Genomic DNA, 26,605 nt, shown 5'->3' with positions numbered 1-26,605 from the left:
TGTTCAAAGAGTGAAGGTGTCTTGGTGGAGTCGTGGTTAGCACGACAGCCTCACAGTTGAGGAACCGGAGATCAAAATACACCTCACTCCAGCCTTCCTGTGAGGGGTTTGTATGTTCTCCCCGAGCCTGCGTGAGTTCTCTCTGGGTACTCTGGCTTCCTCCCACACTTCAAAAACGTGCATAGCAGGAGTTTTGGGCAAACTAAATTCTCCCTAGGTGTGATTGGGTGCGTGAATGTTTGTTCATCTCTGTTCAAGGTTCGATTTAGGGTGTTCTGCGCCTACTACCCATTACTTGGATCAATTTCACCCATGCATGTAGGCTGTTTTGTGCAAACCTTTTTGTTATTACAGTGCTGGAATTTTTGGGGCACCTTGGTAGATCAAGTATGACCTTTACACCACAGGTGTCAAACTGAAGGCCGGGGGGGTCCAGATCCGGCCCGCCACATCATTTTATCTGGCCCTTGAAATGCTGAGTGTCACTTCAAGTTTCTGGCTATCATACCAAATTTTCAAGTTGTCTTCAACTTTTACTTTTTTTTTTTTGTTATCAATACCCCTTTATTGAACAGTTTTTGGAGGCCTATGATTTCAAAATTTGTAAATGTGTTACAATCATACTTCAAATACAGAAGCTATAACTATAATTTGGCCCATGATAAAAACGACACTCCTGCTTTACTCCAGACACTATTTGAGTCAATTTTATTCAAACGCCTGAACAAAATGGATTGCTCTGCTCAATTTGTGTTTAACAGACCCAAGAAGTGGGTCGTTTTTTTGTTGTTTTTTATTCAAAGGATGCAGAGTTCAGATAAAACACTTAGGATTTAACCAAAAAAATAAAAAATAAAGAACACATAAAGCTCTAATTACTGCTTAAAATGATCCAAACTGCCTTATTAAAAAAAAAAAAAAAAAATAAATCCTAGTGGTGACTGAACCAGTTCTGGGATATTCACACTCAGCACAATGTTTTGAGCATTTGAACCACCACATTTGGTTCAAGATCCAACAATGGCTTAAAAAACCTATCTGCATTGATGAGTTAAAACTGCCAAGAAAAAAAGAAGACAGAGAGAGACCAACCCAACATTTTGGATCGGTTGTTTAGTTAGTCAAGGTGTGCCCTGAAACCCGCCCAAAGGTACCTCGGATAGGCTTCAGTTCATGCAGAACTGACTAGGCGTCATATAAATGCTTGCCTTAATCGAGTTTAGTCCACAGAGGACTCTATGAAAACTTCCCCACTCTGTATGAAAGCATATTGACATGAAAAGTGTTAGCTACACAAGCAAATGCCCTACAGTACTATACCTCCACTACATTTATAGCTAACTCCATTCTCTCAGGGTGATCCTCAGCCTTGAATATGTGTAATCCATTTCCTCCATCCCCATACGTGTTTCTGCATCTTTAGGGATAACCTACACACACACAAACACACACACACATATACACCTTGCAATCGGCACAGGGCTATATCGATGCACCACCTGATCCATACATGCTTTGACAGTGATGGATCACTGACCTGGATTGACGTCAGCCAGCAGCAACTTTCATATACGGTGGGAAACCTCCGGAATGGAACACAATCGGTTTCTTGACTTTGTTGCTTGACTTTCAAAGTTTTTCTGAAACTATTTTCCACCGTAGGGAGCAATGGAGAGTGAATTCATCTTCCAGGTTCAAAGTGTCGCCATCACGATTGCTAATTTCAATGCAACATCAGCATTCGTAACTGCCGTTCGCATGCAAGAAGAACTCAACCCAGCATCATAAAACTAACATCAGGTACGATTACTCAATCTTTGAAGGGACGGCGGATATCCAAAAAGCTCAACCTCAAATCAAATTCGATTAATTCATTCATTCAAGAAAGCAAAACTTGATAGAGTTCTTTGCGGCCAGCACAGGTTCAAGACACCTTGTGCGAGATTTAACAAAGCACTGCCACTGGTTATGTTGTGTTTTTTTTGTTTTTATTTTTAAGTTCACTTTCTGAAACTGCAAAGTGGGACCTGACAAGGAATATTTTAAGAATTTGATTCCTGGAGTGGGAATCAGTGAGAAGATTGGAGTGAGAAGATTGGCAGTGATAGCAAAAACTAAAATGCTGCACAATAAACTCAATTTAAGGTGACGGAAGGAGTCAAGCGCAGTCTAATGACAAATGTGAATATTTGTTCCATAAATTGCATCACTTTATTTGTCTCATTTTATCAGTGCTTTTGGGTTATGTCTGGGTAATTTTGTCCAATCAGATTTCATCTTCTTTGTGTTGCCACTTCAGTCCAAGGCCTTCAAAATCACTTTCGCTTGCCAGTTTACATTAAAGTAAAATACTTTGTCAAAAGTATGGAAATACCTTCAAAGTCAATGGTCTCAAACCATTGAAATGGCAATAAATTCAAACTATTCCCTCTTGAAAATACGCAGCTGTGAACTGAATATAATTCCGGGTTATAACATCCATCCATCCATCCATTTTTTTATCAAAAAATGTAATCAAGTTTTCTTCATAATTCAAATCAGGAAATGTTTAAATAATGCAGAAACGCTGAATGAAAAGGTGTTTACAAACTTTTGACTGGTACAGAACGTTAGCAATGGGACGGCTCTTTGAGGTAATCCATTTTGAAATTTGTCTGCATAGGGTCAAGCGCAGGCCTTATCCTTTTTTTTTTTTATTGGTCAGCTGTAACAAAACTAGTCACAACCTGTGCCAACTTTAATAGATCATCTCTACTGAGTATGAAGATTTTTATTTAAAATATTTGTATTGTCTTTATAAATTTGGATTTTGGACTTCTCTAGATTATGAATGTGGTACATTGATATACAGTACCAGTCAAAAGTTTGGAAACACCTTAAAATTCAGGAACCATTTACTAAAATGAAACATATTAGTCTCACAAAAATATGTTTTATTTTAAATTCTTCCAAAGAGGCACTTTTTGCCTAGATCAGTTTTGCACATCTTTGTACAGTATTTTCTGTCAGCATGCCTATGATGCTTTGTGACGTGGAAATACTTCAGTTCACAAATGTGCATCTATAAGGGATAATCCCTTGAACTCCTTGACCTCTTAATGTATTTTAAATCACTTGAATTTGAAGGTGTTTTCAAACTTTTGAAACCTACTGTATTTTTTGCTTTTTGCCTGTGAAAGCGGTAGCATGCAGAAGTATATCTGCTGGTAAGCCCATCGGTTCCAAATGAGTGTTTGCCGTGCTTACACTATATTGTGGTTAAAGGTCATGACTTTGTGCATTCAAGTGATGCATTAAGCACCATACACACAAATCAACTTGCATGCATTTCGAAAATTCAATATTCACTTTTTAGCATGAATAAATGATGCACCGTGTTGGTGATTAAAGGCGCTGCAACAATAAATATCGAATGTTTAAAATTCACGTGGCCTGGTGTTATTAATATTTAACCTTTCACCCGCAGAACACGTGGCGCCCTGTTTTTATTATCGCAAAATAACAAGGGAGAGACCTCTGTTATCCTCCTTTGAGTAAACGTTGCTCAAGAGTAGTTTTTTTTTATTTGTTTACGGACGCAGCCGTGTAATGCAATCTCCTGGGATGGGGTTCGAGCTGCAAGCATCCGACACGACCGCATGACGTCAGGTCCATCCTATCCAACCGAGGGCGCGCGCGTTCAGGGATACGCCACGGGGACGCGCACATGCGCACAGGCTGGCCGCGATTATGTGAACATTCACAGAGAGAGAGAGAGAGAGAGAGAGAGAGAGAGAGAGAGAGAGAGAGAGAGAGAGAGAGAGAGAGAGAGAGCGAGAGAGAGAGCGCTAGAGCGGGAGAGAGAGGGGGTGAGAGAAGACGAAAGCGAGCAGAGGTTGGCGCCACTAGGAGAGAGAGGACCATGCTGGATTGACTGCAGACAAGCAACCGCAATCAATGGCCGGGCTTTGAAATCGTTCACAATTTATCGGCAAGGAAAGCAGAGGAGAGAGGAGAGGAGAGGAGCGAAACGAGAGCGAGCGAGCGAGCGCGTGTGCGTGCGTGCGTGTGCGTGCGTCCGAGCACGGTGGAATTAAAGATCTCCCCCCCTCTTGATTTGCTCCCCGACCATGGAGCTTACAATGGAGAACATTGGCAACCTGCACGGCGTGGCTCACTCGCACCAAAGCGGGGACCTCATGAACTCCCCCCACCACGCGCGGCAGCCGTCTGCGGCGTCGCACCGGAACTTGGTGTCTTCCCACAGCCGCTCAGCCATGGTGTCCAGCATGGCCTCCATTCTGGAGGGCGCGGGCGACTACCGCGCCGACCACGCGCTGTCGGGGCCCTTGCACCCGGCCATGAGCATGTCGTGCGACTCAGGCGGCATGAGCCTGAGCAGCACCTACACCACCCTGACGCCGCTGCAGCACCTGCCGCCCATCTCCACCGTGTCGGAGAAGTTCCACCACCCGCACCCTCACGCGCACCACCACCACCCGGCGCACCAGCGGCTGGCGGCGGGCAATGTCAGCGGCAGCTTCACGCTCATGCGGGACGACCGCGGCTTGGCCTCCATGAGCAACCTGTACGGCCACTACCCCAAGGACATGTCCGGCATGGGCCAGTCGCTGTCCCCGCTCTCAAACGGCCTGGGCCCTTTGCACAGCTCCCAGCAGTCCCTGGGCGCCTACGGCCCCGGAGCTCACCTCTCCAACGATAAGATGCTCTCGGCGGGGGGATTCGAGTCCCACGCCGCCATGCTGTCCCGGGGCGAGGAGCACCTGGCGCGGGGGCTGGGCGGCCACGGCGCGGGCCTCATGACGTCCCTCAACGGCATCCACCACCACGGCCACCCGCACTCTCAGGCCAACGGCTCCATGCTGTCGGAGCGGGAACGGCAGACGGTGGTGGGCGCTGCACAGGGGGGCGGCTCCGGCCAGGTGGAAGAGATCAACACCAAGGAGGTGGCGCAGCGAATCACGGCCGAGCTCAAGCGCTATAGCATCCCGCAGGCCATCTTCGCCCAGAGGATCTTGTGCCGCTCGCAGGGCACCCTGTCCGATCTGCTGCGGAACCCTAAACCGTGGAGTAAACTCAAGTCGGGGCGCGAGACGTTCCGGAGGATGTGGAAGTGGCTCCAGGAGCCAGAATTCCAGCGGATGTCTGCGCTGAGGCTTGCAGGTGAGTGACGAGGCGGCCACGCGCGCGCTCCGCACTTCAACATCCCGGCTGGATCAATCCAAAGTCAATGTGGCGAGACTGTCGATGGCGGCTCAAACAGACATTACTACCGGTTATTAGTCGATGCTATTGAGTAAAACTTGGTCGGGGAGTTAAATGTTGGCTTGCTGTTTGATTGATGCTGTAAACAGGGGAGGGGGGAAGGGGGGGGGGGGGTAGTCAGGTGATTTGCACAACTGTGCGTGACTGTTACGCACGTTTAGATTTCCCAAAAGCACAACTAATAAAATTGGGAATCGCAAACAAAATTGGACGGCTCTGCATTGTTCCAATACCATCAAATGAATGATTCTTTTGGTTGCCCTAGCCGAGATGAGCAAAGGGGCTGGGAAGGGGTGGTTGCTGACACCCCCCCCCCCCCCCCCCCCCTCCCCGGATCAATACTTCAGGACCAGGCGTCTCCTTTCAGAGTGGGGCTCTGATAAATGATCGATTTGGATCAAGGCAGACCAAAACAGATGCGCACATTCTCTTCAAATTCGAGGAACCGTTTTGCAAGGAAACCCCTTCAAACCTTCCTCGTGTTGTTTCAGGTATCGCCTTCGTTCTCGTCGATGAAGAGGGCTTAAATAAAAACACTCGAGCCGCTTAAAAGCGCTCATTGACGCCTCTTTGCTGTAAAAGGCCCGTTAGACGTCAATCAGCCTGCCGGTTTTTTTGTGCGTCGTATTTCAAGGCAACACTTCAATCAAGGCAGGCTATAGTGGTATATTTTAGTTCCAGTCGATGCCTTATTGAAAAGCACTTAATTGGCATGTAAATTGTTCCTCCTCGCGTTTTTTCGGCCTGAGGTTTCTGGTAAATAAAGATTTAAACGCCGCCCCGCAATTGTCTCTTTAAGTGCCACCGCAGTTAAAGCTAATTGGGCTGTGCGGGGTTTTATATCTCCAACACTCTGTTTCGGGATAAAAGCCGCCAATATCCATCGAGAGGGTCGAAGACAAGGTGGTACTGATGGCGTGCATATTTTACCTTTGACGAAAGAAAAAAAAACACCTTTTTATTTGGCTGAATGCATCATGTTGTCTATAAAGGCTAACTTTAGCATCGTGAATAAAATGGCTCTCATGGAGACAAAAAGACGACTGGTCCGTATCAAACGCGTGGGGACATTATTTTACTGATTGCGTTTGAATTTACCATTATTGCGGGTGCACGCGTGGGCCGTGTGTTTGTATGTGCGTGCATTAGTGTGGGTGTGCGCTTGCGTGTGTTCGTGTGTTCCGAGGAGAGAGCGAACGAGTGGGGAATTGAGGTGGATGGGGAGGATGGGGGGTGTACTGTGCTGAAAGTGAGGCTCGCTGGGCCACATCAATCAATAACTTCAAATTACTATTCCAAATTCATCACAGTCGCACAAATCAATGCAAGCTGCCCTGCTTAGCTAATGCGAAAATGCCACTGTCTGTACATGTATGCGCACACACACACGCGAGCGCGAGCACACACACGTGGTGTGTGTACAGACATGGCCCGTTTTTCGGGCGACTGTTGTGCATGCCCTTCACGCCTAGTGGGGCAAACAACCAGAGACGCAAAACAGATCCCTATCAGTAAAAAATAGAGTTATTTTTCTGAAATCAAGGCCTATTATTTATATTTGATTCATGAATGAATACTGGTAAAGTGTAAACAAGACACGTTTCAAGATGGCATTAACGCGGAAAACAATACGTCTTTTGCATCTGTGTTGAATTCCACACTCCATCTCAATGTATTTTGTGGGATCAATACAGGCCTGATCGATAAGGATAGCCAGTGCATCTATCAATTATCCCGCCTCAGCACTCTCTCCCATTGGTCTCTCCCCTGCAGGAGAATGAGAGGGGTGTATTAGATGTAAAGGGGGGGGGGGGGGGGGGGTGTAAAAAGACAGCTGCTATTTAAATAAAAGGCAATTTCTCTGTTAGTATTGTCACTGTGTGTCATTTCTTTTATGTGTGGTGTGAATTCCAAATGTGTCCTGATATGGATCATCTTTAACTTAGATTTTCAGAAAATATCCCCAGGAGGGTCGTTTGTATTAAAATGGTTTTGCAACATTTATATTAAAATGTTTTTGCTGTAAAGAAGAGTTGCAGCAGGATTTGCTCTTTACAAGTGTTATACATCAGTGGTAGGGCAATTTAAAAACAAATAAAAGCTAATGTAGCCCACAAATGCTCATAATATATCATTTGATCAGACATTGCACTTTTTTTTTTTAGCTATGGAAACAGTTAATTTTGAGCCTTGTCAAATGTAGCGGAGTCAGGTTTGTAAATGTCAAAAAATGTCCTTTGGTTATAAATCTCAGTGAAGGATGAAATATTAAACATTAGTTGAATTAATGCATATTTTTTCATACATTTATGTAGATGAAAAAGGCTTTCGAATTCCAAATTAGCCTCACAGAGGAGAGTCAATAAGGATGGGGACCAAATATGGGCAATAGCCACCCTTCATAAGGACTTACCGTTCTAAGGATGATGTGACCTATAGTTCATGTGCTTTAGATGGGTTGCTAGGCAATTCAAAAAAATAAAAATAATGAATAAATAAATACATTCCTAAATATATACAACCACTTTCAACCAATAAGTATTAATGATTAATAAATTCGATCAATCATTACATCATTTAAAACAATTAATAGGGTAGGAAACAAAACAACCAAATGCTTCCATTTGTTCTTCAGTGATCATCACTCATTTTATCATCTTTTTTTTCTCCCCACATATTTAGTAGTTTATACTTTTCATCTTCATAGGCAAAAACAGTGGCAGCAGTATTAGTCGGAAACCAGAATTGGTGTCCTTTAGTTGTTTTGGGATGTTTTAAACAGTACAGTGGCTGCAAAAAGTCTAAACACCCCTAGTCAAATGTAATGATTTAGTGATATAAAAAAGATATAAAAATGAGACGGTATCAATACCTTTTCCACCATTTGCGTACGCTATAAAGTGTACTGTACAGCTCAAATGAAAGTATTTTTTTCAATATAGAAAATTAAAATGAATGGACAAAATGAATTTGTACAACTGTGACTACTCTGTTACATTAGGTTTATGGTGGTGTTTAGTATTTCCCAACCACATTCAAAGTCATGTTCAATTCGGGCACAATTTAAATCAAATGAATCTTCCCTCCGAAGCTTTTCCTGACATGAATTTGCTTTCTTGCAAATGCTTGAAGGTTTTGGGGGGGCAACAGACATAGAGATTTTGAACAGTTTTCTTTCACCTAGTCAAAAGTTCAAGTGCATGCTAAAAACAAACAAACAAAAACAGCATCAAAACATGATTTTGTCACCACAACCACCAAAGTCTCGCAAACACATAAGGAAAAAACGAGTTATCTTGGTCTCAATTTTAAAACCTGACATTTGAGCTAGCGCGTGCGTCGACTTTTATATTGTACCGCGGGTGTAGAATCAACATCATCGGCAAAGGTTCTCACCCCTGCTGCACATTTATTCTGTGTAGTTTTGCTCCTGTTTCATGTCCCTGTAGCATTATTTTAATTCCTCAGCTCACACACATTCTTGGCAATAAACCTTTGCCAAAATGCACAGTTGGCCTATTTTCATATGAATGGCCGAAGCACGTTTCAGGGTGCTTAGGTCAGGACCCACCGGACAAAAAAAAAAAAAAAAAGGGTTGTGAGGAGGGGCGGAGGGCATTATTTAGGAGGAGAATGAGGGGCGTTTATACAATGGACTCCACAACCGGCACACTTATGCGCGCGCGAGTCACACACCCACACACACACAAACACACGCAGACTAGCAATTAAAAGTCGCCGGCATGCAAGTGTTGCAGTCAAGTGATCTATTAAACAGGTTACAGTCCAGTAACTTGATTTTACGACCTATTAGAAAGGACATGGTTTGAGTCGGTGTTGCTCTCCGTGGTGGCGAACGGGTCCGCAACAGCGACTCCCTCCTCTGTTTTGCCCTGCGGTTTGAGGACAGTTCAAGGTGGTGAACTCTGGCTGCCTCAACACATGGTTAATCGCATTCTTGTAGGCTCATAACACAATTATTTCATCCAACAGCTCCCAGCCATGGATCAATAGCGCAATCCACAATGGTGTCGATCACAACATGGATCTGAGTCGACCCAAACTGTGGGCGGATCACAAAATAAACAATCAGCATGTCTTCTTTTGGAGACGTTGCAAGGCACAGATTCTGATTGGATATACGGTGTTAAAATATAATTGACGCAAAAAAAAAAAAATCTCAATGTATGCTGGAGATGATCGATAGCTCGGCTTCAATAATTGATGGGGGTTGTGTTGTGGTGGTAGGGAGGCATGGGAGTAAATAGCACGGCTGCGGTTTGGGAGCCTCGCCGTTCGTTAAGCACTTGCGCGGCGAGCCGCCATGTGATGTAAGTAGCGAGAGAGATGCCTTGTGTACAACCTTTCAAAGTCTCTTGTGGGAGAACCAGGACAGTCGTTTTTACCGCAGGTCAAACCCCTGAGACTGTTTCACGACCTCGCAGATGGAAGCCAAGGATGGATGTGGGCTCCAAATTGGGAGGAAGAAAGAAATATTACGTTTCTCAATTGATGGAACAAAACAAATTGTAGAGTAAACAAGTACACCGTTGTGCTATACCTTAGAGCAGTGGTTCTCAAGGTGGGTTCCGGGGACCCCCAGGGATCCGCGACCTGACTTCAATTTAGGTTATTAATAAAAAATATAGATTTGTGTTAATTTCATTTTATTTAGTATTAAATTGTGAATGTAATCATGACCCTTCAATAAAGCAATCAAGCCAATCACTTTAAAATTTTAAAAAGAATTTTTTTACAAATGTAATAATTTTGAAATTTGTCAAACAGACCCACGTTATCCACATCATCATCAAAGAGCTTGATTTTTTAGTCACTTCATGACTTCAATAAAGCAATCAAGTCAACTAGCTTAATATACAGTGGACCCCGATATAGGAAATTAATCCGTTCCCGGTTGTGATCTTTTGAAATTGTCATATCGTGGGCAATAGAAACCTATGGTAATTAGCTAATGCATGTAACACCCTGCTTTTTTTTATTGCCATATATATATATATATATATATATATATATATATATATATATATATATATATATATATATATATATATATATATATATCTCCCTTCCCCCGCACATCACTAGCAATCTTGGGACCCATGACTAACTAATTAAAGTTTGAATTAAGCACTAAAATGCACAATAAATACGATCTTGTAAGCACTCAAACGAGATCAAGTCTTTAGGATCTCAGCATTATAGTGACACCAACTTAGTGACACATGAGCCGACCAGTAGCAGACCAGCATCTTAGTGACGCGTTGCAGCACAGGCAATTTGAAGCGGACAGAAAATAAGAGCAATTACCTATAAACACCTGAAGAGGGAGGCAAAACAACATAAATACAGCCCACCCCTTAGGTCATGACAGTTGTTGGATGTCGGAAAATGCCGTAAAGAGGGAACGAAAAAAACTTTGCAATCCAGGTTATAAAGGGTCCTTGGAAAATTTGCGTTTCAAAAAGGAGTCCCTGACTCCAGAAAGTTTGAGAATCTCTGCCTGAGGGAGCACCAAAGCTATTCACTGTGATGGCTCTCCAATACTCAACTACTAAATAATAAAGAACCCAATGCTCATGAAAAATAAAACACATTTTTTGAGTAATCTTGCACTTGCTGCTGAGCCACTACTACAATAGCTAACAGCATTTGAGCTCATTCCACAATTGAAAATTAAATAATAAATAATGCTTGCTTCAGCGATGTGAAACAGCCAATCAGCTTTGGAAGTAAAACAGAAAACGGAAACATAGCGTGGACATTCAGTCATCTTTTCTGTGGAAACCGGACCAAAATGGTTCTTTGAAGGTTAAAGGTTGCTGACTCCTGCACTAGGATATTGGGGACCAAATTGGGTTCTAAAATGGCACAATTTTATTGAGTCACTCATAGGGGTGTGCATCTTTCCAATAAAAGATCATGCCTAGGGTACGATGTGGTTGAAGGACAGTACATTTTAAAGTAGACTGATTCGATTCAATAGGCTTACGAATCAATTTGTGAGGGTATGATGCAATGGGTTTTTGTAGAAAACAGACAATCATTTCACAATATGAGCAAACTGTATATTTGACCAACAATGAAATAAGTATTTGTCCATTTTTTTCATTTTTATTAACATTTAACACCTCATCAAAGGCAAATATATTCATGTCACCGTAATTAAATTCAATTGGACCGTTTAATCAATGCTGAGGTGGATTGATTTGTTAGCTGTGAATCTTTTTAAATAGAAACACATTCAAACTTTTCGACTTCTATTTTATTTTAAATCTAATAATCAGGCTGCAAGATCCTTTATTTTGGATTAACATTTTTATTTTGATAAATTTCATGTTCTTAATACTTGTGCAGTATTTTGATCCTTTTTGGGTCATTTTCATTCTCACGGTACTTCAACCAATGGAAAGCACACTCACGATAATGTGATAACTAAGAGGATGTGTGGTCACCATCTGGGGGGAATTTTATCTCCCCAGTGCCATTTTTCAATGCTTTCCTTTTGATTTGAGACATCTTTGATGTAAAGATCAAAGTATTGGACAAAGTACCGCACAAGGGTCAAAACAACATTTTATGGAAGAGTTGTGCCATGAGACAAGAGTTCAACAACACAATGTTTAAGATCAGCTGGGTTACCTTTGTCACACTAAAGTCAATGCCAATTTTAATGGTCAATATTCAGTCAGCTTTGTGAACCACTACCAGTACCAAAGGAAGTCTCCATATTGGACGTTTAACCCCTCGGCAAGAATCAATATGGAAATGAATTATAGTATAATAAAATGATGGGATCTCTCCAAGCCAGTAAACAAGGAAAGGTTGTGTGACTGAACTACAATCATGTTTTCTATTCAACACCCTTTTAGTCCACCAGTGGAGCTTTTATGACCCAAATGAGTCACATTAATTCAATCTTATGCTAGTCAAAACAACTTAGCAGACAGGAATTCTTAAAAGGGAAGTAAACACCAAAATATCCTTTACAATAATAGTCATATGAGACCCCGTGTGTGTAAACATAGCATTATGAGTCATGTTGCGTTTGTGAAATATAAATGAAGCATTAAAACCTACCCATCCATCTCAGGTGGTAGTCAAATGAAACAAATTTGTAAGTGGCGATCGGTTCTTATCTGAATTCTGAGCAAGTGTGATGTCATTTTCAATCGAGCAAAAATCGGCAAAATGGCCATCCCGGAGATGGGCTTTAAAAGGGTGTTTTTTTCAGCTTCATTCTTATTCGACTGACGCAATATTAATCGGAATTCTGTAGTTAGGTGCATTGAACACATTCTAGTATAAAGAGGTTTTGGACATGACTTCTCCCTTATAGTATTTCATATATAATTGAAACACAATAATAATAATAAAAAAATGACCTTGCAAATGCCATTTTTAAACTGATCAGAATTATAAAATTACCTATACTTTTTAGAATGAGCTATTATGATTGAGAGGTTTTGGTGATATGCGCTGTTTTGAATCGATCTGAAATTATCAGTTATTCTGTATTATTCGTAATAGGCATGACGGGCGTGCACGCGTGGGCTTCTTTCTGCTTCTTGTGAGTGGCTCTTGTGGCCACACATTGTTAGTTAGAAGTCCGATGTGGCCAGCCCTGAATATGTATCGATTTCCATTCCCCGACCTCTGCTTTCCATCCCTGGAGCCGAGCCACCGAAGCCCCCTCCCCCTAGCTTGCTCGCACCCACCCATATCACGCAGACGCCATTTCTGCATTTACCGCGCAGGCCGTTTCTAACGCACCACGCGACGTCACGACGTGAAGCCAAAAATTGGATCGTTTTTCCTTTCGTTTTTCTTTTTTTTTTTGCCTTCTTCTAAGTTCATGAGCATTTAACTTCTTCTTCGTTATGCATCCCACGCTGCGCTTATGGGGTCGTGCGAATTATTCAAAACCAATGCGATTCTATTAGAAAGTCAAATTGGGGTGCAGCCGAGTCGCATGCACTCTCCCTCGCATGGGCTCTCCAATTCGCGCCGCCGCGCATGTACGTACGATTACAAATGCAACGGAGGAGGTCTGGACTCTGTACAGTCTCCCATACCGTCTCTTTTATTTCGCATGATCAATTCCTACGCCGCCCCCTCCCCCCTTCGCCGAAGAGGATCGATAGGAGAGAATGACCTTTAAATCAAATTGCTGCCAGAGTCGACTGAATGCACGCGGATAGCATCAAAAGGGTTAATGCCTGCACTCGCGCACACGCGCTTATTTTCCCAGGCAAATATACACAAAGGAGAGCAGATAACCATAATTCAATCTGGTTATTCGTCCTTGTGGCGCATGTGCAAGTGTAAAAAAAACACAACGTGGCTTTTGACCCCAGCGCAAAATCAGCATCAGTCCAAAGAACATGCGTGCATGCAGGAAAGGTATAAGTGGGGGGTTACACAATTAAACTCATGCGCAGTGCAGGTTTTGTTGTGCAAGCTTGTGATAGGGCCGAATTCCTCAGACGCGTCTTGGGCAGGTGAAAATAATGAAAAAGTGCGCGTGGGCGTTGAATTTTGCTGTTGCATGAAAAAAAAAATCACAGATTTGGCGCAAAAGCCAAATTGCCTGGCACCCCCCCCCCTCCATTCATCCTCATAAAAAAGGAAAATTATACAGAAATCATTTATTAATTCCTGTGTAGTGCCCAAAATTTCTGAAATAGCAATACATTTAATAAACATAAGCATTTAGCACTATTATTGTTTTAATACAAAATTTCTAAATGCATTTTTTTCAACCCAGCTCTTTTAGTTTGAATGCCGTATACCTAATTTTTGGGTCGGTGTGTGTATATATGTGTGTGTGTGGGTTGTCTGCTTATCTGGCACACTGACAGGCCATCGGTTATTAAAGGGCCGATAATGGCTTGCTTAATAGAACAAGAGGATCCAATCCAATTGAGCAGTGCCAGCTTTCTAAAGGCAATTTAATCTGGTATTAACTGTGGAAATCTCCATAGAAGATTTAAAGTTTTTTTTTTCCTTTGTTCGTGCATCTCTGCGTGTGTTGTGTTTGTGTTCGTACTGTGTGTTTAAACACAACCCTGTTATCGTTGCATTCTCAATTGTTGGGTCAAAACAATTTGACATTAAAATAAATCATTTACAAAACAATTATATGAATGGATAAATCATGTTTATAAAATATTGAAACCATGCTTGAAACTAAATTGAAAATGAGCATTTGTATTTTTCGCTTGCATTATTTATTGTGCACACGCTTTACACGCTTCCTTTTCACAAAACAACACAACACACACCCAACGCACAGAAGAAACAAAAGGAGAAAAGCGAGCATGGAATGAATTGATAAATGAATCAATACCTACGCTAACAAATTTGGAATTACATTTTATTAAAATATAAAAAGGAACCGATGTTTTTGGTCTCCATTTTTCTCGTCTGCTCTGTAATAATCGACTGAATCATTCACGGCGTGTGCGCTCTTTTTGGAAACAAATCAAATTGATCATTCGTTGTCATTGGTTATAAATGTGACCATTTCTCCCATACAATTTATTTACGACAAATTTTAGTTTATAAGTCCAAATATTAAAGAACAAAATTGTTCGTATTTTGCTATTTATTACAAAATTAAACGCACAGTTGTTGGACTCGTGTACGTATTATCTTAGGATTTTCGTGCAACTGTACAGTAGATCCAACTGGACAAAACTAGCAGGTTCACGCAAAAAAATGACAACTTTGAGACAAATTATATTTGTCTTTGCAGCAATTTTTAAGAAACTCAATTATTTATGGAAGAATTTTGAAACGCTTCGTCCAACATTTTATGACCATTTAGTTCCAAACGTGAATTACCGTGCCGTGCCAAGATGTTCATCACTGCTGCTAGCTGCAAAGAAATGAAGTGGACGAAATCAATGTTTAATCTCACATAAGACCAGAGTTGCGAACGAATGCCTGCAAGATGTGCAATTAACGCGGCGGTAATAATCATAATCATCACGCTTCTTAAAAAACAGTCTCCTCCAAACGCTCGAGTGCATTTAATTACTCCAGCGCCGATTTGCACCGCTCATTAGTGCATGCACCACAGGGCTGCTAATAAAGTAGAAGGAGCACAGAACGGTGTTGATAGGATGCACCCCCCCTCCCCCCATACACACACACACACACACACACACACACACATAAAAAAGAGCTGTTTCTAATATTCTGGGGGACATTATAGTGAAAAAGGTTCGTGGGGGAGTAATGCCTTGCAGGAGGGCCAAGCAACAAATTGCGTCCCGTTATCAGTGCATTAACGCCAATTCGCACTCATTACACACGGCTGCTATCGAGCTGCGAGAATTTTTCTTGGCCCGCCTTTTTGGCCTGCAGCCTGTCTGACACACGCACATACACTCTCTCTCTCTCTCTCTCTCTCTCTCTCTCTCTCTCTCTCTCTCTCTCTCTCTCTCTTTTACACACGCGGGCACATAACTCTACTTGAGTAGACTGCGTCCCATTCATGGAAGTGAAAAATGTATCTTGCCTATTCAATGAGAAAACAAAAACAAGCGGAATTTACGTTTTTTTTCTAAATATTTGACTTTGATCGGAATGCTGGAATATGTTGGCCAAGAGTGTTTGGTTTTTTTTTTTTTTTAGTGGTGCGTGAACCATAGCATAAGAATTAGTCATATTTTCGTAAAGGTTTGGGTTTTCTAAGGACACTTTTGTCATTTTCTTCAAATAGAATAAAATACAGTAACAGCAAAACTCATTTTTCACGTCTTGCAGCAACTTTTGACTGTGCGCCACAATTTTGAATTTTTTGACCAGGGGGGTGGGGGTGGGGTCATGGCCCCAGGGCTTTGTTTTTGTCATGTGAACTATAATTGCAATAAAATAAGAAAAAAAATCTTTTTTATATATATATATATTTTTTAAGAATCAGGCCCATTGATGCACTTGGTTGTTTTTTTTTTCTGTTTTAGACTAAGCTGTAACCCATATAGAACGCTTTAAAAATAATTAACAGTTGTTGAATGTTAATTTATATTGTTTTTTTCTTTTGTTGATGTGAAAAAGAATCCAAGTTTAGGTATATTTATTCAATGTTTATGGCTAATTATCTTATTTATAGTCAGCGTGTGTGTGGGGGGGGGCGAAAAGTTTTCTATTTTAAGGGGGGGCTTGAAAAATATAATTTAAGGCTTAAAGGCTGGTAAAAAAAAAAAAAAAAAAAAAAAAAAGCCGTCATTGAATTTACCTACCAATTTTAAGTCTCTGGCGCCATATTGAATACAAAGAAAATCGTGACATTTTGACGGAAGATACTATTATGACATAAAATGACAATTTTTGGCGTTTGAGTATAATAATAAAGCCTAGCCAGTTGCTTCACTCTCAAAACGTTTTATTAATTACCACGAATTCTCCTAATACATTTCTTAGTACAATAATTTCTCTTGCTAAAAAGAGTATTTACTACAACGTCTCTCAAAACCAAGTCGGTACAATAGGTACAAATTTAAAAATTTTGAAATTTTCAAAAAGAGAAAAAAAAGCGAAAAAAGTCAGGTAATGGAATTTTTGTTTTCTTGTCCCCCCCCCCCCCTTTGTCTCATTTGAAATCCAAAGTTTTGCCAAAACGAAATAGGCTAGTAAGAATAATGAGCGACTTGTCATCTCTTACAATCCCTCAAAATTCTTAGTTTTTTTTTTTTACAAGATTTTTTAACTCCATTTTATAATCCCTGTTGTTCTTTTACAGAAGCAGAGAACGCACAGTATTAATCTTTCTGCACATTAAGTTTAATTCCAAAATGCTTGAATTTCTCTCATTTTGGTGCATGCATGAAATCTATTGCGTTCATGGTGGCCCGCATGATCGATTAAAAAAAGTAATTGCAACCCCACTTAAATATTATGAAGGAGATTTATATGCAAATTATGACCAATATTATCCGTACTACAACGAACAATATCAGAAAAAAATACAATACTATTTTGGTCTTATTTCTCATATACATGAAAAAATGGACACAGCGTGAATTGAGTTAAACTAACAAAGTTATATACTTTTGTTCAATTCTGAGAGCGTGGCTTGCAGTCTTTAAAGTGTTCAATAGGACAAATATCTACAAAAAATGCTAAAAATGTTATTAAGCTATTAATCAGATAATAAAAATTATGTAAACAAATCTGTGTAATTAATCACCTTCTCATGTTTCATGAAGCAATTTGCACACGTGTGCAACGTTCAGTCCCACTTCTTTGTTCCGTGATGAGAAATAACTCAGTAGGGACATGAGGATAGGATACTGCTGCATATAGTGGATGTAGTGATTTCGGACATCGTTAGGGTAAAAATGAACTGACAAATAAAGCTTTACAGATGACAGCAGTAAACGCGTGCATGCATATAAGCTCTTTGACAGGATCACTGCACTAAGTGGTGTTTATCTTTAAGTTCAATACATTCGCGTTTAACATTTTAGAACTCTTGACCTTTTTTTTGAAGAAACAAATTTTTGGTATACCGTCCAAGGCTCACAATTTTAATTGAAAGGCTATTTAAGATCTAACCCCCGTAATTACAATGCGGTTCCAATGGATAGCGTATCTGACAATTACATTATATTATCAAGAATTAAAATGGCTTGTTACTTTGTGTGAATAGTTTGAAAACCATATAGATTTGAAGAATACAATAACAAATATATAGACATACGCAGTGAAGCTTTTTGGCATCAAGTTCCTCGTACGATTATTTTCCAGCGTTTCCTAAGGTCTCTTCCCCACCGTCAATCTCCACCCACTCCCCCACCTCCTGGCCATAATTAATTGGTCGAAGTGAATTTCACACACGAATTATTTACGAATCCATCGATCGATTATCGAACAGCCATGTGCCTTTCTCTTAACCTCGCACGGTTTGTCGCTGGGAAGATGAATATTAATGCTGGGAATAATAGAGCTAAATTAAAAACAAATATCATCTGGAGTATCGTAAGAAGGATATGAACGCAAGATTCCGTCGTTGCCTGCTTATTTCCTGATGCATGATGTGGTGTCATAAACGTAAATGTATTCTACAAAAACATATCGCCCGAGGGATAAGCTGCCGTCTCGGACAAGTCTCCCCCCAGGTCGAGGGAACAGCGTGGAGCATTGCAGCGCAGCAAATGCGGGCTCTTGTCCCGGCTGCTTCTTTGTGCACGTCCGCCCCTCCGCTCGGTGGTGCCCACTAGAGCTTTAAAAGCTGCAATGATCGATTTTTTTTCTCCCCACCCCCTTTTCTACGCCGAGCTTGGTTCAGTAATCAGGGCCCCCTTCCTCACCGGATCGATCGATATTGATTAGTAAATCCAGCGCCTGTAGCAAAGGCAGCGCACCGTGGCGCCCCCCTGTTGCAAAAGCAGGGCCGCGGCGAGAGCGACACCGGGTGGCCAAAGGGCGAGCGGCAAGGCGTACAGGACTAAAGTAGGCAAGAACGGTGATAAGAATTAGACATGCATACACGCTACACATACGTGCATCGTATGCACACGATACGAACTTATACCGACAGCAAAACATTGCTCATATGCAACAAGACAATCGAAAAATAAATGACATAATCTTCTTATGCAGCATAAGAAACCCCCAAATACAGCTTTTATATATTTATTGTACTTTTGATCACAAAAATGGACTTTGCCGTTCCAATCCTTTTCCAATTCCCCGTAGGGTTTGAGTCGAGTTTTTAGAATTGCATAGGCAGGATCAAATTTATGCACGTGCTCCAATATGGCCCACGAGCCATAGAATTTTGCAAGATACAAATAACTCATTAGGTCTTTTAATAGATTCTGAAACACTTTAATTTCAGTGAGCCAATGTGTTTTTGTATGGAAACACCCGTAAGTGCGTGAGAGCGTGTTTCCGTACATACATGATATATTGGCCTGCACAACCGGAAAGAGGTCTTCGGGTCAACTCGCAACTGCTTCAAGTAAATAGAATGAAAGAAGCGGAGAAGTGCGAGAACAGATAATGAAAAGGATGTGACTCACATATTGATGATATTGACAGTGGATGAACGCTTTTGAGATCTGGCAGGAATATTATGAAAGGGATTACTGTAGCACACATACATGTAATCTCATATGATTAGAAAGAAAATGAAAATACATCTTACTGTAAAAAGGCGCCTTTTTCCCTCAAGCAGGTAAGAAGTACAAGTGATTTTTTTTCTATCTTTTTACATAGTCTCAGCATAAAATTTGGTTTGCCGATGAATAGACCCATTTCTTTTTGTCTATCTTCAGTGATGCATCATGGATGTTTGTTTTTCTTCCAGTGTATTGCACCATCACTCTCCTGAGTTTCCCTGTGATTGATTCCCACCTCTAGTCCAAAGTTGTTGATATAAGACTTAGAAAGGCATTCACCGATCCATCCATCGTAATGAGGAGTCTTGTCGTTACTTACGAAGTTGTTTGAAGTGCTGCAGAAATGCAATAATGATGTTGCAGCCAGAGTATTTCTCATTATCGACAATGATTGTTTCGACATACAATGCAAGGCAGATGCAGCCTTTTGAAGCTATTTTTTAAAGTTATTATTGTGGTTGTAGACGGAAGTGTCAAACTGCACTGCTCTTCTTTATACAACAGTGGGCCAGAACAAAAGACTCACCCCACTTGTTGACTTACGAGCACATATTTAAAAATATCAACAAAATAAAGAGGCACAAAACCATATTAAGGCATAACAACATCAACCATAACAATACAAGCTAATCAAATTTTTCAGGAAAAAAAAGTAGAGGATAAATACATGTTCTAAAAATTTGGCTACTGTTTAAAAATAAGTTTCAGTGCATCGGGACACAGTTATACACAAACGTGCAGACTTGTGCAACTATGCACACATTTTTATTATCACGGTTTATTGTGAGTTTCCCTCTGAGATTTCCTCACATTATTTTGCTATGTTGAATGATGAAAAAAAGTTGAAATTGTATAAAGTAATCCATCCATCACCCCATTGTGTTTTCCAGGTTCAAGATCCTGTTATTTTTAACTTATTTTTTTATATATAGTATAGTTAATTCTGTCTTAATGCAACTCTCCTATATATTGGGTTCAATTTAGGTTCACATTCAACCACTGTTGAAGCACACCTACTCACAGTTTGAGGCGTTTTAAATTGAAAAGAAAAACAAAACAGAAAGTCTGGATCTCCGCATAGCCTGTTTATGTTGAAAATGATTGACTTATCCACTTTAATCTTGCTTTTACAGTTTACAGAAAGTGACGGGTGTAGTTCGGGTTTATAATGGGATTTTTGGACATGGGTACTGTATTGATGTATATCGCGACTAAGTTTGTTAGTTTGGAAGAATGGGATTTGTTTACTGAAAATGCATAGTGGGATGTAGACTGTTACTGTTTGTAAAGTGTTTTTGAATTATTTGTTTTCTTTCCTCTGACAATATCATATGTTCAAATCAAATTTTATTTTAAGAGAATGACTAAAGACCTTTAAAAAAATCCTGTTGTGCATACCTATATATCCGTGGTCAAAGTGGGGTCCGTGCACCCCCAGGGGCCTGGCTGCAGGGGTTCCGTGAAATAATTTGGGATATTAATAAAAAAAAAAAAAAACTATTTGTGTTAATTTCATTTTATTTCATATTAAATGAAGGTATCCAAAAGACTTTAATAAATCAATCAAGTGAAGTTTAATATACTTTTTAAAATGTAATTTTTAAATTTGTCAAAATGCGTTATTTGTCCTTAATTGTTTGCTAATGAGGCGATGAAACCAGCAAAGCTAAAGCGACATTTTATTTTATCATGCTGTTTTTGATTAAATAATATGTAGCAACATAGGGAAAAATGACACAGTTTTGTTATTTTGTATCCTTCATTAAGTAACAAATACACTTGTTGTCAAATTGAATCTGTTGGTGAATAAAAAGAAATATATATACGTATCAATATATATATATATATATATATATATATATATATATATATATATATATATATATATATATATATATATATATATATATATATATATATATTTTTTTTTTTTTTTTTTTTTTTCCACAAACATGTGCAAATTGGAGTCCTTGGAAAATGTGCTTTCTAAAAGGGGTCCCTGACTCCAAAAAGTTTGAGAACCCCTGCAATAGATTATTCAAATGGGAAAAGTGGTTTGAATCGCTATTTTGTTTTCCATCTAAAAGATACCACAAGCTAATTGCGCCCCTTCGAAAAATATCGAGGTACGAATCAAATTGCTGTTTATTGGATCCAATAATAAGAACGAGTTCACTTAGAAGGAAATGGCAAATTTGCGTTACTGACAGATTTGTTCAAATTCATGAAAAATTACAGTCGATAACAAAATGTCGTCGCTTCTTACTCTCTCGATCTGCGTGGTACTTTATCAAAGCAAATCGTAACCCCGCAGAGTTGAACTGAATCAAATCGTTTTCCTTTCAAATGGAAGGAGCTAAGAACATTAGAAGCAGCTTTTGGAGATTTGCCTTTCACTTTCTATGAAGCAGAGCAGTTAAATAAAATACAGCTCAATTTAAAATGGGATGCTTCAGGAGAATTCAAGGAGTACCTAATGAGGTGGTGGGTGAGCATGTGTTCAGTATTGTATATATAAATACATAGCTGCAGTGTCGATGTGAAACGTGAATATGATGGATGGGCTTGTGTGCAGGTTAGACATCTGTAGTAAACAGATTGGACTGCAATGGCTGATCAATAGGCTCTGTCCCACTGTAATTAGACACACAGCACCACTGCTTGACTCTAGCCACTTCAGCACAATCACCCCCCAACACACGCACGCACGCACACACAAACCCAGCCTGTGTACAAGTTGAACAAATTCCGTCTTTACATGCGACAGGACGCAGCGCTAGGCTGATCGAAGGCGACGTTCAGACAATGGCGGCAACAGCAGGTGGAGACCACATGCGGATGACATCTTTTTCTTTCATTCTTTCGCCTCGCTCTAATTTTCCCTTCCGTTTTAACCGGGACAGCGGGGAAGCCGAGCTCGGACGCACAGCTCGTTTAGGCTGGCTTCGATCCCTCGGTCGGTGGGAGTCTGCTGGTAGTGGTGCGGAGGTGGTGGCGCCTTAACATTACCGCTCAGCACTCGTACACCTGTCTGCCCCTACCCACAATGCACCAATCTATTAACTATTAATCCCCGCCTGCCTTCTCTGCTTTCTGGTCCGACTCCCGAGCGTCAAACGAGTGTTTTGAAATGTGCTACATGTACGGGAAGAGGAGCCCGTCTCAAGTGTTTGTGTTTAGGGGGTGGGGTGCAAGCTTGGTTTATAAATACCCTCCCGGAGCCCAGTCGAGTGGGCTCCACTGGGCTCCGTTTGAAGTAGCAGACTGTAGACCTCATTGGGGCGGGTAGCGGGGGATAGTCTGACCTCAGTCCCAGCAGAGTCCCCCTCCCCTTGCCCCCACGCCGCCGCCGGTTCCTACAGCAAAGTCGGTCAATATCTTGCTTTTCTCCTCTGTTGGCCGGCCCCTCTCGGTCCCTCCCTCCTTTCTCCTCCTCTTGGCTGAAAAACACAGAAAATCTCCTCCACCGCAATCTTTTCTTCACCCTTATTTTGAAGCAGAAAACGCTTACTTTTGTGCAACGCTCACTCGGGTCCCCCGTTGTGACTCAAACAGCATTAATATTGAATCAAACAGTAGCAGCGGGAGCGCGCCCTCCCGCTCCGCCCGCCCTCACCCACTTCTTGAACTCACCCAAAGTCCCCCCTTCACCGCAGGCTGACTCCCTGTCTGCACTCGGCAGGATAGAAGGAATATTCCCACTGGGCAGGGAACATGGATTTGCGCTAAATCAACTTTTATAGGCCATGAGAGTGGAGCTGGAGAAGCTCTACTCGTCAGTCTATGGACTGTTTTATGAGCGGTGTTACTTTAAGACCGGTCGCCACCGAGCAGCAAAAGTTCCGGATGCGATTTTATTCTAATAAGCGGCATAGGCTGGTTCAGTTCACTTCATTCTCGGGCCTTTTCATAGCGAAATACACTCAAATATTTAACTTAGTCTGTGATTTTGTGATATCCACAAGCTGAGTCCTGATTGGTCCTTACTTGAGCCCTGTGCAACTGTGACGTCGTTTTCAGTCGATGGAAGGTGGCAAAATCACCGTCCTCTGAGACGGATAAAACAGGTGGATTTTCCTGCTTAAGTTATACTCCGCAATCGTAATCCGGCCATCCATTATCTTAACCGCTTTTCCTCACGAGGCTTGAAGGCATGCTGAAGACTGTCCCGGTTGTTTTCAAGGAGTGGGAGGAAACACCCTGAACTGGTGTCCAGTCAATCGCAGGCCACACACAGACACATAAAAAAAAAAAAAAAAAAAAAAAAAATCACACTCATGCCTAAGGACAATTTAGACCGTTCAACAACCTACCAAGCATGTTTTTGGAACGTGGGAGGAAATCCACATATGCATGGGAAAAAAAATGCTCTCCACGAGGGAAGGCAGGAGCCGGAAGCGAACCCGCAATGTCACCATTGTGAGGCAAACATGCTAACTGTGTTCCATGACCACAAAAGCATATTGAAATAAAAATGGAATGCTTAGGCTTTACACTTTGGTGTGAAAACAACAAATTCCTCAGCATTATAAAATATGTAGGTTGTACATTATACCCAAATACTGTTCTTTGACTTGTATGCCAAAGGGAATTGCATTTGGGTATCACTTGTTACACATTCATGCTGTTTGTATAAAGAAACAACAAGTACCGAATGGGTCTACACCGCAGCAATTGAGAACCAAATGGTTCTTTGATGTTATGCAAAGGAATCCGTGGTACCATGGAGATTCATACTGCTACACAGAACTTAAATCTTTCTAGCAACCAGCTGAGAGCCCCAGTGGTAAGGAGGTTTCTACAGCATATGAGACCAAGGATTTGTGTTTCTTCACTTTCATTGCAGGGGAGGCCTTTCTATATTTGAGTGCAAGTTTTTGTGGGTTTGTATTTTTTTGTATTTTTGTGTCATCTCTCAGGTAAAAATTTCAGGTAAAGTGATATTTTATTTTAGAGTTAATTTATAACCAACCCATCCTCCATGATTGTCCAACTTTGATGTACTGCCCCTTTTTAAAGAGACATGAATTGGGGGCTTTCATCAACAACCTGACTCGAAAAAACTGAACAAATGCAAATTGTCTCTAAGTAAAAAATATTATATGGCCTTAGAGGTAGATATAGTACTAGCGTGTCCCAAATTGACAACATTTTTGAATTTCAAACGTGACAATTTGATATTTAATTCATGTAGATGAAAAAAAAAAAATAATAGGTGGTCTTTTGGTCATTTTTTTGACTCTGGTGATGATGATGCAAAGGAGTGCCACGCACTGATCATGTAACACATAAAAATATCTTAAGAGTGTAAAGGAAAGTGAAATACAGCCGGTTAGGCTTCATTAGTTTCATGATATGACCATTATTATTGTTGTAACTTCAGCTGAGATTTTGAGGAATTCAAAATAGTTGCACAGTCTTAGTTAAAATTGGTGGTAAATTTAAATGGCAATTTCAATACGAACAATAGCCATTAAACAATATTCAAAGAAGCACCCAACGATCCATTTGTCCACTTAGGCCGGGGCCTATCCCAACAGTTTTCAGCAGTAGGCGGTGTACACCCTGAAAGAGTTACCAGCAAATCGTAGGGCACACATAAACAAACCACCATTCACACCCTTTACCATGCATGTTTTTGGGGACGAGGGAGAAAAATGGCGGACCCATGGAAAACCCATGCGGGCACAAGGAAAACATCCAGACTTCACAGAGTAAGGCCGGTGTTGGAATCAAACGCTTAATCTCTGCACTGTGAGGAGGACATGATAACCACTCTGTCACCGTGCCGCACAAGATATACCTAGAAACACCAAATATGCAAATTGTGAAAGCACTATACATTATTAAGTTTCAAACGTATTGAAAACTTGAAAATGGAGGCACAAACACAACAAACGAACATGTTTTATTCGTTCTAATTATTTTTTCTAAATTAAAAAAAGAGAAATAGTCTCATTTGAAATCCAAAACTTTTGATGGCTCGTAAACATGCTAGGTGGGGTAAGTTTAAATCACCTACAGATTACAAAGGGGTCCTTGGATAAACGACTCTCTTATCGGTACTTTGAAGTATGATTGGAGAGGTATCCAGTGAGAAAGGCGGCAAGATAGCCAATGTGAAAGTGGCTTAGGTCAAATCACAAATGGCGCCGACTTTACGCTAAGCCACTTGTGTATACTTACCTTGCTTTGTGTTCTTGTCCTTCTCTTGCCTCCCACTTTCATCCCCATCCCTCCCACTGCTGCCATCCACGCCAAGCCTGCAAGCGCAAAGAACAGGAGCAACACAAAGACCGCAACACCGCGCCCAAAAAGCAGCGCCTGGTCTTCACCGACCTGCAGCGGCGCACGCTCATCGCCATCTTCAAGGAGAACAAGCGTCCATCCAAGGAAATGCAGATCACCATCTCACAGCAGCTCGGCCTGGAGCTCAGCACCGTCAGCAACTTCTTCATGAACGCGCGGCGCCGCTGCGTGGACCGCTGGCACGATGACCACGGTACCAGTCCCGGGCAGCCGGGCACCTCGGCCACCACCTTCTCCAAGGCCTGAGAGGAGACGGGAGATCCTGGCCTGGCGGAGCAGGCGTAGCAAACTGGCATTTACACCCCCGTCTATGAAATCCCTTCTGGCCTGGACAGTCTGAAAACGTCCTCTGCCCCCAGCCCCAGAAAAATTCCTTTGTGCCATGCAATCATCTTTTTGTCGGTCAAAAATGTCAAACTCTAAATTGGGGGAGGGGGAGGGGGGGTTCAGGTCAAGTCGACTGTATTACTCACACAAGGACAATCATTGATTCTGAGTCTTTTTTGAAAGGAAATCATCCTTAGGGCATCTAAGAACTGAGACACCAAAGATTTTTTTCTGTTGTGTTGTTGGACTGTATTGGGCACAACCGACGTAGCCGCTGATCCTGACTTTTTTTTTCTCCTCTCCCGGTTCACCCCGCATCACCCCTCTTCGCAAGAACGGCAATAAATCTGACAACAGCACATAGCCTTACAATCCGAGCCCTGCGCCGCACACACGAGGCCGCCATACCCCGAACCGCATCTAGGCTTTCCAGTTCCTTCGACTCGACAGCACCTCCCCCACCTCTCATCCCTCGGCTGAAGGTATTCCCCCGTGGCCGGTCATCTCGCAAAGCAGCTCCGCCTGATCACGAGGGCAACTAATGAATTGAAAAA

The 26,605-nt window shown here is 41.4% G+C and overlaps 1 protein-coding gene across 1 annotated transcript; it reads left to right on the top strand.

The window, feature by feature from the left end:
- The first annotated feature begins 3,991 nt into the window (after positions 1-3,991).
- On the top strand, positions 3,992-25,970 carry onecut3a (one cut homeobox 3a). Its single transcript, XM_088425874.1, has 2 exons — positions 3,992-5,163; positions 25,678-25,970. Exons 1-2 carry the CDS (start codon positions 4,110-4,112, stop codon positions 25,968-25,970), a joined length of 1,347 nt encoding a protein of 448 aa, XP_088282000.1. The 5' UTR covers positions 3,992-4,109.
- Positions 25,971-26,605: the final 635 nt, after the last annotated feature.

Source organism: Hippichthys cyanospilos, chromosome 10, assembly GCF_059441005.1.
Source record: "Hippichthys cyanospilos isolate Australia breed blue-spotted pipefish chromosome 10, RoL_Hcya_1.0, whole genome shotgun sequence".
In the NCBI taxonomy this organism is placed as follows: domain Eukaryota; kingdom Metazoa; phylum Chordata; class Actinopteri; order Syngnathiformes; family Syngnathidae; genus Hippichthys; species Hippichthys cyanospilos.
This window is presented reverse-complemented; position numbering and strand designations above follow the sequence as displayed.

Coding starts and splice junctions, on each gene's coding strand:
- onecut3a (XM_088425874.1), top strand. CDS start 4,110: ATGGAGCTTACAATGGAGAACATTGGCAACCTGCACGGCGTGGCTCAC. Junction 5,164..25,677: donor GTCTGCGCTGAGGCTTGCAG/GTGAGTGACGAG, acceptor ATCCACGCCAAG/CCTGCAAGCGCAAAGAACAG.